The sequence below is a fragment of the Vespula pensylvanica genome, chromosome 4 (genome assembly GCF_014466175.1).
Source record: "Vespula pensylvanica isolate Volc-1 chromosome 4, ASM1446617v1, whole genome shotgun sequence".
Classification (NCBI taxonomy): Eukaryota; Metazoa; Arthropoda; class Insecta; order Hymenoptera; family Vespidae; genus Vespula; species Vespula pensylvanica.
Window position 1 is genome coordinate 1,228,290 of NC_057688.1, and position 12,500 is coordinate 1,240,789.

The following is a 12,500-nucleotide window of genomic DNA, read 5'->3' on the forward strand; positions in this document are numbered from 1 at the left end:
TCAAGAAAAAAAATTGTCAATCGAGAATAGAGCCAGGAAAAATAATCGAAAACGTTTCGGTGCCAATTATCGCGTTTAGATAACGTGCAAAGGAATTGACGAAGAATGATAAATAATTTTCATAATGAATTCACACCGATATGAACGATCGTTCTTTGAATGTAGAGATCGAGAAGATCTATCTCGATTTGGACATTATGTTCGTGTAGGGTCGACAATGTGGTGCGTCGCGACGCCAAAGGCCGTAAACGTGTGTGAGAAGGGGGGCCACACGGCCGTAATTTTCAGCCGTAAAAGAGAAAGCGAGAGAGTGAGAGTGAGAATGAGAGTGAAAGAGAGAGAGAGAGAGAGAGAGAGAGAGAGAGAGAGAGAGAGAGAGAGAGGGTAGAATCGTTATCATTTTACTGGCCTTAAATGGCCGCCACCGAATATTTAAGGGTCGTAAGGATCGAGCATAGCGCAGAGTTGCATTATCGTCTGTCCCGATACTGGCGTATTCTAACTGAAAGCACCACTTGCGTGACACCTGTGTGTGTGTCTACGTACGTATATATATATATGTATGAGTTGCGTATAGAGAGAAAGGAGACTTTGTGAAAAAATGTAATAGAACGTTCGCTTTGAACTTGGAAATGTTCACGCACGCGAGAATCTTATAATCGGACTAGTAGTATGGCACTTTTTCAAACGCCATTCTTTCCACTATCGTTCTCTCTTTGCCCGCTCATTAAACATTGTTTTAGAAAAAGCTCTTGCCGCTCGGCCGTAATCGCAGCGTATAAACTCTGTCCTTTTATATCGTCGACGTTAGTTAACCGTGGAAAGCATGAAGAAGGAACGAGGAACCATTACGATATGAGAATGATAGAGAAAAGGACAGTGAGTACTTACTCATTCTCTCTATAGAATTATTCCGTGATATAAATATATTAAACGATTGAAATCTTTCGTTAAATTTCATTTCTAATGGCTTTATCGTAGTTTATTGTTATTACGATTCGCGGGAAATAAAAATCATTTTGATCGCTTACAACGTTAATAAATCAGATAAATATTATAGTAATTAGAAAATGATTATTCTCAATGTTTTATCCATCTATCTATCTATCTATCTATCTACGTATATACACATATACAAGTTTTTATATTTTTATTTTATTGTCGTAAAATTCAAGTTGAGCGAGTGGTTTAATCTCGTGCTTTTTTCTTTCTGTCTTTTTTTTTCTTTTTTTTTTTTCTTTTCTTTTCTTTTGTCAACTACGAGAAAGAGAAGGACAACAACATGGAAACGATAGAAACAATGTCCCTCGATCTTTTCTCTCTTTCACTCCACTTGTCCCTTCCTTCTTTTCTCTTTCTTCTTTTATTCGCTCCCTCGGTAACTATATCGTTTTCTCGCTTAAGCACGCGAGAATGCGAACGACGGCGTAGCCCTCGTATACAGGGTGTTTCTCTCTCTCTTTCTCTCTCTTTCTGTATTTCTTTCTCTTTTTCTCTTTTTATCACACACATATATTTTTTCCTACCACTTGAATCGATATGTATGTGTATATATAATGTACGCACGTACGTACGTACGTATACGTGGTAATCTTACACATTTATGCAAGCAGCTAAACGGATACACATACTTATGTTCGCTGTTAAAACTCATGGCTCTGTTGCAATCTTCCTACGTATACATTTTAAGTTTCTTACAATTTCATTTTCTAGGTGCTACGATAAGTTAAGAAAGTATCATAAGTGGATTCCTCGTGACTTAATAAAATCATAAACGGTCGATTGTCACGCGGCAAGTTTCGTGATTAAAATTCATTCATATCTTAACGTGCTTAGATAATTCGAAAAACTTTTCCTTGTTATCTCTCTCTCTCTCTCTCTCTCTCTCTCTCTCTCTCTCTCTCTCTCTCTCTCTCTCTCTCTTTCTCTCTCTCTCTCTCGAGTAAAAAAGTGCGATAATAAAACTCTTTGTAAAACTAAACGGACTGTTTCACTGTAATTATATTAATACTTTACGAGACGATGAATAGATTAAACAAAAATTTGTATTAGAGATAAGTGTTATCACGATTCCTTTTCTTTGGATTCGTAACGAAATTTGTTATATAAATTTTCTTTTCGTATCTCGGACGAAGTTCCGATGATATTTAAGTTGGTAAAGTGCATTGTAATACGCTATAGTATATTTTACGATTGGTCGATAAAAGCAGACGTACGAACGTTTATACTTACTCGTATAGCCATTGCGATAAATCGTAAATAATATTTCTTATCGCCAGAGAAAAAGTGAAAGAAAATGTGGGAGTATGAGAAAAAAGAGAGAGAGAGAGGGGGAGAGAGAGTAGGAAAGAAATTCTGTGATCTAGGAGAAAGAGAGAAATGGAGAAAGGTCTGATCCTCGGCACGCACTTAAGCTTGCGCTCAAAGCATCCACCTCGTGGTTTAGGTCGCCACGGGATCGGCCCTCTTTTCTCCTCGATATAATGCTCACGAAATGGTCGTTTTAGTATGATATACGTATCACTTACGTGCCGCGATAATGAAAAGATTTGCCGGTTCTCGTTTATGACTTCCGCGATGGTCTAACGGTAATAGAAAAGATTTCATAGTTCTTCTTCTTGTTCTTTCTATTTCTATTAAGATTTTTATACTTTTCTTTTTTTTATCAAGATTTTATTTTAAATTAATAAATGGTGTTGTTTTAAAAGAGAGAGAGAGAGAGAGAGGGACAGAAAAATGGCTTTTCTTTTTTTTCTTTGAATAAATTTTTATAACATTGAGTGATATATATATATATTAAGATTAACGATTTTAATGTAAACGAATTAATCGAATTAAACGTAGAGAATGTTTTATTCCAAAAGTAGAATGTTTTTCTTTTATCGATCGAAAAAAGGAAAGAAAAGAAAGGAAGAAAAGGGAAAGATTTGTAGAAAAAAATTTCATTCATTGAATTATTTCGATAGATTATTATTAGATTATGTACGTTTGATATTTATATGATTGATATTGATTAAATTAAATGTAGAGATTTCTCTTCTCTTTCTCTTTCCATTCTCTAGAGGAAAATGCTTTTTCTTCTTCTTAAAACAAAAAAGAAAGAAAAGAAAAAAGAAGGAAAGAAAAGGAGAAGAAGAAGAGGAAAGACAAGAAAGAGAAAGAAAAGATTTGCAGAAAATCGTCTGGTATTACAAGATCGTTGAATTGTTTCAAAGAAAGATTGTTGACAATAATTAATTAAAAACAATTAATCGAATTAAATGTATGAAAGAAGAACGATGGAAGGTACTAGAATCCTTCTTCATCTTTCATCTCCTTTTCTTTTTCATCTCGGCGTTCCTCCTTCTCGTAACGAGCTCGACCTTTTTGAGAAGGAAAAAAGAATGGAATTCGTTGAATTTCCAGTACGGAATTTTTTAATACGCCTGTATAACCGTCGCGATGGTAACAGGGCTTCGGTAGAAAGAATAGCGTAGTCTTGGTTACGACGAAAAAGAAACGAAAGAGAAAGAGAGTGAGCGAGAGAGAGAGAGAGAAAGAGAGAGTTGAGTTTCGATAAAGAAGAACTTCCTTGGGAAATGTTTTTCACCAAGAGAACGCTCTTTTACAAACTTCTCGAAGAAATTTTTTTCTCTTTTATTGAAGGTGTACCATACAGTGTCGTATTATGAACGGGAAAGTAATTTTTGTAATGTTGAATTCTTAAGATTTATATATATGTCGAATGAGATATTCAAATAGAAACACTTTATCTGAAAACTATTTTTTTCTGATATATAATATGAAAAGATTTATTTATCTTTAATTATTTAATTTATTTCTTATATATAGTTTAAAAAGATCTATTTATGAGAGAAAAGGAATAGGTATTATTTGAAAGTAAAATATATTGTATTCTTATGATATTTATATCAAATGAGATATTCAAATATAATAGAAACACCATTTATCTGGAAATTATTTTTTTCTCATACATATATAGTATAAAAAAATCTATTTATCATAGAAAATGCATTGGTATTATTTAAAAAGAAAATAAAAAGTATAAACAAAAAGAACGTTTTACAATATCCTTTTCTTTAACAACGAAATATTATATTCACATCACTTTAAAATTCTTTACGGAATCCTCGAATGAAATTCGATTGTTAATCGTTAATATTAAAAAGCAAATTATGTACGATGTCGTTTCTTGAGAATGATCGATCTTAATATTGGCGAAATGGTTACCGTTTCTTATTTATGATTTGACATTTATTTCGAACTCGTATTTTTAATCGAACTTATAAGAAAACATCCCGCGAGAAAGAAGAAAATTTCGACATTAAAAGCTCGTCGTCGCCTTAGCTAATCTCTCTTTCTCTTTTTGTGTTAGAATACGTGACGCCACATTTTTCTTCGCTCTATTTAAAGTAAACATACGTTTCGTACGAGTTTTCGCTCGCGTAAAAACCATCGCGTATGAACGTCATTGATCCTTGTCGTTCTTTCACGTTTATCTTTTCTCTCTCGTCCTTTCTTTCTTTCTTTTTTTTTTTTTTATTTATTACTATTATTATTATTATTATTTTTTTTCTTTCTTTCTTTCGATCCTTTAGTTCGGCACGTTCTTCTTCTTCTTTTCTTTTTTTCTTTCTATTTTTTATTTTTGCGTCTCTACGCGCGATTTCACGAGACGAGTCGAAATAAATTCTCTTCGTTTCTTTCGACGAAACGAAAAAATAAAAAAATAAAAAAAAAAAAGAAACGAAGGAAAGTGTGTAACGAAAATAAAGCTCAGCGAGAAGGACACGACGGAATATTCGAGCAAGGGGTATGTTTTCTCGTTCATCGCTCACACGTAATATTCCTCTTGTTTCTTTTCTCATACCACAACGATACGAGGACTCTGTTCACTAGCGAACGACCTTATTCTAAACTCCACACGCGTCCTTTCCTTCGGACAATTTGCCGACTGAAAATCGTCTCTCTTTTTCTCCCCCTACCCTCATCTCATCCCACCACAAACCCTCCCCCAAAAACCTTTCTTCGATTTTCTTTCCTTGAATTATAATTTTATTTTCGTCGATACACTTTCCATTTTCTTTTTTCTTTTTTTTTATTTATAAGAAAATAATCCCGACGTCGGGATGTACAAACGATTTTTTAATTATCATCGTTATTATTTTTTAATCGAAGTATTTCCTTGTTTTTTAAGAAAATGAAAAGAACACGTGAGATTTATCGCTTTCATCATCAATCTCTTAATATTTCTCTTATAAATCATTACAAAAAAAAAAGAACAAAAAAGGTACAAGCAGTAATAATTAAAATCGAAAGAAGAAGGAAAAGGAATTAAAAAAAAAAAAAAAATAAAAGAAGAGAAAAAGGAAAAAAGAAAAGATAGAAAAAAGTAGAAAGACGATGTCTTCCTTGAGTTAATCACGTCTACTTTGACATTTTAGATTATTAGCGAGAGGGTTAACAGGTACGGGGAACATTAACTATGCTTTTAACAATAAGCCACGGGAGTCTGGAGATCATTGTGGTAACGTGCCATCAAGGAAGGCTTCTTCTTGCACTTATGCGGCCTGCCAACCCAGACGAGACAACTTTTAGAAAGTAATTGCGCCTGAGCGTGCTCGACTTTGAGCCTCGAAGAGCCAGCCGATAATGGAGTCTTGTCTTTCCGTTTCTTCTTTCCGTTTCTTCTTTCCATCCTTTCTCTTTTCGTCGCGTTTGATGCAAGAAAAGAAAGAAAGAAAAAAGAAAAGCAAAAAAGAAAAAAGCGAAAAAGAAAAAGACGTTGAATCCCTCGTCAACGAACTAACGATGGATATCTTTATCTCGTCGTTCGAATTTTGTAGGTTTTAAATACATATAATAATATCCATGTACTTATTTATCAATCTCGATATTCGAGTTTCGAGTCTGCCAAGTCTGCAGATTAGTCTTTGATCGATGTCTCGAAGCAGAGATTAAACTTTGACCCAGTCTCGTCCGGTCTTCCTCAAACTTACGAGCAAAGTTGAGTCTTGGTATCTCTTCGGAAGGATTACGAACTCTAAATCGTTAACAAACTTGACACGTGGAGACACAGCTATCTTTAGAATATTATTTTATCGATTGATAATTATAATTGTAATAATAATTATTGTTATTATTGTAAATTAATTATTTATCTGGTATCAGATAATACAATGATACGATTTATTAATGAACGATATATTGTTGCTCCAAGTGTTTTATTTATCTCAATTTTTACAATCGTGCGATAAACAAGCACGAAAAAATAACACGCGTATAGAGACGGATATGTAACAATTTTTGTCACTAATGGAGAATTCTTTATTTTGACTATTTCATTCATAGATTTTTTAGCAGGTACTCGTAGATTTGCTTAGATATATACGCATATTATAAAATATAATAGGGTATAATATATTTTAGAATTATCAATGAATGAATTGCAACATAAAAAAAATATTTTATTTGTATCAATTTTCACGTTTATCTAATTTAACAAATATACATAAAAAATAGAAGATATATCAAAGCTTCTATTAAATTAAATGATCGATATATAAGAATATTTTCATCAATATTTATAGTAAAATATCAGTAAGTAATACAAATGATCAGTATAAATAATTAATTATCGGCGTTGAGTATAGATTTATTATAAATACAGATCATCATATATATATATATATATATATATATATATATATAATTATATAATTACCTATATATTATATATAATTATATAATTACCTATATATATATAATTACCTATATATTAGGATGATTTTCAAAAGAGAATTTTAATCAAAAATCCTTTGTTCTCTTCTGTTTATTCTCATTAATAAATTTTTCGCTAGATATTTGCACGTGCTCGTCGTAGAATATTTCATCGAAATGGTTAGCGCATTGGGGATGACGGACGCGCACTTAGCCGGACGTAATGTAGGTACATTATACGTTGCACGGAGGCAGTAACTGTCCCCGTATGTTAACCATTCCCCTCTACTCTAGTGTGTACTCGGATCGTCCTCCTTAGGGACATCGTCCTATCCAACTATGACGTCGGCTTTTCCGCGTTTATCCACAATACGTATATAAGAACTGTTTCGAGTGAGCTGGCTAAACGATTCTTCGTGTCCGCACATATTTTGCCGATTAATCGTTTGCGAACATTCTCAAACTGAGAAACTTATCAAAGCATTTATGCGTTTTCGCACCTCACCAAGCAAAGTTTTCCATTTCTTTTCACTCATCATCTCTCTCTCTCTCTCTCTCTCTCTTTTTCTTTTTTAGGTTTCTCCACTCGGTTGCTTTCTCTTTCCGTCTCTCTCTCTCTCTCTCTCTCTCTCTCTCTCTCTCTCTCTCTTTTCTTATTTCTTTTTTTTTCTCTCAAAGAAGACGAGGATGATGAAGGCTTTTAACGATCGTTCTCCACTTTCAACCAGCACGTACACCAGACGAGTTCCTTCTCGTTCTCGAGGAGAGAACGCATTTTCTTCGAGAGTTCTCCCAGAAGAATTCTCTCTTCTCACTTTCTCTCTTTCTTTTTTTCTCTTTCCTTGCTTGCTTTCTTTCATTCTTTCTTTATTTATTTATTTCTGTCTTTCTTTCTTTCTTTCTTTCTTTCTTTCTTTCTTTCCTCTTCTCCGTTTTCCTTTTCCATTACTAATTTCGTCTGAGAAGCGAAAGTGATTCCGTTCTATTTAATGTTTCGTTTGAACGTTATTTTCTTCCTTTTGTTTTAATCTTTCTTTCTCTCTCTCTCTCTCTCTTTCTCTTTCTCTTTCTCTCTCTTTAAAATATTGTATTTTTATTATTTCTTGTTTGTTCGGTATGAACGGATCGATAAAAATCCGTTTCCTGGATCATATTTATCAGCAAGGAAAATTTCTTCGATACTTTTTATGACGTCTATTAAAATTTCACAAATAATTTATCGTCGCACTTCGTGTTTACGACTACGTCAAGTTAAGTCCGAGATTTTCTTTTGATTGTTTAATAACGACGAAATTTATTATTCTTTCCAAGAAAATTTTTAAAGTCGAATTGCAAGTAGCAGGTGTTCTCTCTTCGACAAATGTCCTGTTAACAGTCTCTCTTTCTCTCTCTCTCTCTCTCTCTCTCTCTCTCTCTCTCTCTCTCTCTCTCTATCTATCTTTTTCTGTCTTTCTAATTACGACTGACCCTTCAAACATCTTGAAGTTCGCCATCTGTTCGACATACGTCTTAGAAAAATATTCGCGTACTCTTCTCTCACTACTTATACACATATCCGTCTCTTTCTCTCTCGCGAAAGGAAGCAAAAATTAAATAAACCATCCGTAGAATGAAGAAGATGAAAAAACAAAAAAAAAAAAAGAAGAATGAAAGAAAGAACAAAAAAAAAATGGATTTCGTCAGGAATCACTCGTCCAAATCTTTACGAAAGACATATTACAATCTCTACTGACGTCTTTTACTGCTTTAAAAATTCACGTTACTTCCGTTTTCTCTTTCAAAAATATTTATTATTACATCATTTTTATGCTCTTTTGACGACCCGAACAAAAAAATCTTCCCCTAGTTCGATACATTTTTAGTAATTTATTTATCTTTCTCTGTTTTTTTTTTTTTTATTTTTATTTTCTCCTTTTTATTTTTTATCCTTTTTAACCATTAATTGTCAGCATTCGTAATAGATATGTACAGACAATCGATATCGAAAAAAAATATCGTTGATACCTTTATCGAATCATCCGAATAAAAATGGTGGCTCAATCTCTCTCTTTCTCTCTCTTTTTTCTTTCCGTACGTATTGACATTTAACATTTATTGATGAATTTAATAAATTAATACGTTCGATTTAATACGGTATGATTTATTTAAAAAAAAAAAAATTAAGAAGAAAATAAGATAGATGCTAAAAAAAAAAAAAAAAGAGATTCTCGCGACGAGAATTTTATTAAAGAATCACACACATACACACGCTATGAACGTTCGACCGATAAAACGATACTTTCTCCTTCGCTTTTAGACTTTTTCAATTTGAAGCAATTAGCTACTAATTGATTTTAACTGTAAATCTGTGAATGGTGAAGCTTTTTTTTCCTTTTTTTGTCCTACAAGGACGGAAGGTTTTAGGGTAAAGGGAGAGATTGCGGTTTTGAGCGAGAGTCAAGCAGAGTTTGCGGACGGAAGCAGTTGTTACCGATAAATTTCGTAGGAAGCCGAGCCCTTCTTCTTCTCTCTCTCTCTTTCTCTCTCTCTCTCTCTCTCTCTCTCTCTCTCTCTCTCTCTCTCTCTCTCTCTCTCTCTCTCTCTCTCATTTGTTCGTCGCGTTAATGAGACCGAATCGTAAGCTTGCAACCATCTGTCACACTCCTCCCGCACAATTTCCTTTGTGTTTTTTCAAACTTCTTCTCCTTTCTTAGCCTTTCGTAATGATTAATGTTTTTGAACGTCGCAAGTTTACGATGAAAAAAGAAAAAAGAAGAAGAAAAAACAAAAAAGAAGAAGAAAGAGAAAATCATAGCTTTTGAACTTTTCCTTTGTTGGCATTCGAATCCTTCAACACTAATTTTAACGTTACTCTGAGGATTTTTTTTACACGAGAAAGAAAAGATAAAAGATTAAAGAAAGGATAGAATTAGCTATATGGAATATATTTTTATTGATTATTTTTAGATAAATCGTAAACCATTGAGTAAAGCATAGTATAAGAGATAATATCGTTTAAAAAAATTTTATTTAAAGAATCATATTTCCTTTCCCTGTTCGATTTGACTCTCCGACGAATTGATTTTCTTGACGATCTTGACTGAAAAGAAAATTCAATACAGTAGAAGTCTTGCTTGTTAATTATTTCTTTCTTTTTCCTCTTTGTTTTTCTCTCTCTTTTTTTTTTTTCTTTGTTTTCTTGTTTAAGAATGTGGTATTATATTTACCGCATCTTAAATAGGCGATACAAATTTCGCCAGGATCACAATCTTCGTCATTCCTACAGAATACTTTCGCCTTGCTATCCCAAACTTCCCGTTTCCGTTTGTCCGGGATATGAAAGGATATTACCTCGGGTTCTCCAGACTGTATTTGTCACGAAAGAAAATTATTTTTTATCCGTTAGAAATTCGTCTCGGCCTTTTCAGATTGTATTTGTCGCGAAAGAAAATCTTTTTCTATTCGTCGTTAGAAAATTCGTCGATACTAACGTACAATTTCTTTTTCTTTTTTTTTTCGTTTTCCGAAATAAATAAATTCTCCGATCGATATGTCGAAATTAATAATACAATAACGGATAATACGATATAAATGGATAATGTTAAAGGATATTTACTCACAGAGTCGTTGTTTTCGTCTTCCAAATGAATAACGTGTATCTCCGGTTCTTCCTGCGACTGAACGATCAAGAGGAATTAAAATTGTATCTTGATTCACGAATAATTTCCGAACTACGTGTTTTCCTGGCAATACCAATTGGTATCTTCGTACCTTCTCCTCGATGATGCATCTGGTAGCCATAACGATGTAAATTAACATTAAAAAGATGAAAACTTCGGTAGGTCTCATTTTTGTTCTCTTTGTTTTCTTTTCTTTCCTTTTTCTTCTTTCTCGGTTGTCTCTCGAAGAAAAGAAGCAAATGAAAAAGAAGTAAAATGGTTGGTCTAAGTTGAAGTGAACGTGTTTCGTGCCGTTACTTATATACGTCGCTTGAGACCAATAAAATTCGATAACGAATTGAACGATCGAAATTGCATGATAACAGTTCTTTAAAAATTCTTCCTTTTCTTTTTTTTTTTTTTTTTTCTTTTTTACTTTATCTTTTTCAAGGAAATTGTTTTCAACAGCGATAGTGTATACCGATAGTTTTTTTAATTTCTTTTTTTTTTTTCCTTTATCTTCTTGCGTTGGTTGGAAGACGCATTTAATTACATACCACGATCTCATTTGAGATGTTTGTTCCTTTTTATAGTGGTTTCTGGAGAAGATAAAAAGATTCTCTCTCTCTCTCTCTCTCTCTCTCTCTCTCTCTCTCTCTCTCTCTCTCTCTCTCTCTCTCTCTCTCTCTCTCTCTCTTTTCTTATCTTCTATGCTATACCAGATATTGCAAATTGGTAGACGTAAAACCGTCCGTTCGTTCGTTTCGGATTTTCACTTACCAGTTTGGACTCAAGTTTATCTAAATTGAAAAACGTAGTGACTTCTCGTAAAATCTATCGAGTTTTCTCGGATATCTTCTTCTCAGATTCTTCTTTTCTTAACTTCGCATTTTCTTCAAGATCGAACGTTCTTTCGAGTTCACACTTTTTAAAATTGTCTCTCGTAGTGAATACTATTTCCTTTCTTTTTTCTTTACTATAACGTATAGGGGTAGATACATAAACAAAATTTTTCATTACTTTTTCCTTCTCCATCGAAGAAAATATTTATGGAAGATTAATCGAAAAAAAATAAGATCTGTTATTACTATCGATGATTAAAAAAGGGCAATGATTTCGTAAGTAAACAAACAATCCAAAAGACATCGAACAACTCGTCGCGATACTATATCCTTTTTTTTTTCCTCTATGGTGGATAGGTACTTACGTGAAAAAAAAATTGTCCTTTACTTTTTCGATCTCGACCGAAGAAAATATTTATCGAAGATTAATCTAAAAAGGATATATATAACCTGTTGTTATTAGAAAACAGTACGAGGATTTTGTCGATAAAGAAGCAATACAAAATATCGATAAAATTCGTTGCAATACTACTTCTTTTTTTTTTCTTCTATGATGAATAGATACGTAGGTGAAAAATAATTTCCCTTTACTTCATCGATCATCGATCGAAGGAAAAATATTTCTCGAAGATTGATCTAAAAAGGAAAAATATCACTTTTATTGTTATTATAATAATAAAAAAGTACGAAAGGATTTCGTAGATAAACAAAACGATTGAAAACACGTCGAACAACTCGAAGAGACGACAAGCATAGTTAAAGTTCCCTTGTAGTCTGTTAGGTTTATTAGAAGACAACATCCTTATAATTGTCTGCGCGAATACTAGGAATACATGTACGATCGCTTGTTTGCATGCTCGTACTAAAGTTATCGAAGCTGTTCTCGCAGATGGCTCGGAAATCCTTCGGTGGATAGTGTCGACGTGACCGGAGGTCCTTTGTTCGCTTGATTATCGAACACCATGGAAAGTACTCATTAGGTTAGCAAATAGAGCTTGAATACTCGAGAACGTTAGAACGCAAGACCCTGAAGGTAACGATAAGTGTTCGCTCGTTAGCTGTACGATATATCCTTTGAGCTATGCATAACTTCTCCGATTCTCTGACAACCTTACTTTGTTCGTTATAATTGCAACTAATTCGTTCGAAAATGTTTGTGTTTCTTGTTCGATTAGAATTACGTATATATATATATATTTGAGCTCGTTGTTTTCTCCATTCTCAATCACGATTACTGTGTAAACGATTATTTCACTCGATTGTACGATATTTTTCTTTTCATTTTATTTTATTTCTTATA

At 33.2% G+C, this 12,500-nt stretch overlaps 2 protein-coding genes across 4 annotated transcripts in view; one reads left to right on the forward strand and one right to left on the reverse strand.

The window, feature by feature from the left end:
• LOC122628980 (kinesin-like protein CG14535) overlaps positions 1-12,500 on the forward strand; it is a 255,776-nt gene that overhangs the window by 41,393 nt on the left and 201,883 nt on the right. The window lies entirely within an intron of this gene.
• Positions 9,629-10,641, reverse strand: LOC122628981. The gene is made up of 4 exons (XM_043811934.1): positions 10,471-10,641; positions 10,320-10,376; positions 9,927-10,065; positions 9,629-9,799 (listed from the first exon to the last, which is right to left on the reverse strand). Exons 1-4 carry the CDS (start codon positions 10,546-10,548, stop codon positions 9,738-9,740), a joined length of 336 nt encoding a protein of 111 aa, XP_043667869.1. The 5' UTR covers positions 10,549-10,641; the 3' UTR covers positions 9,629-9,737.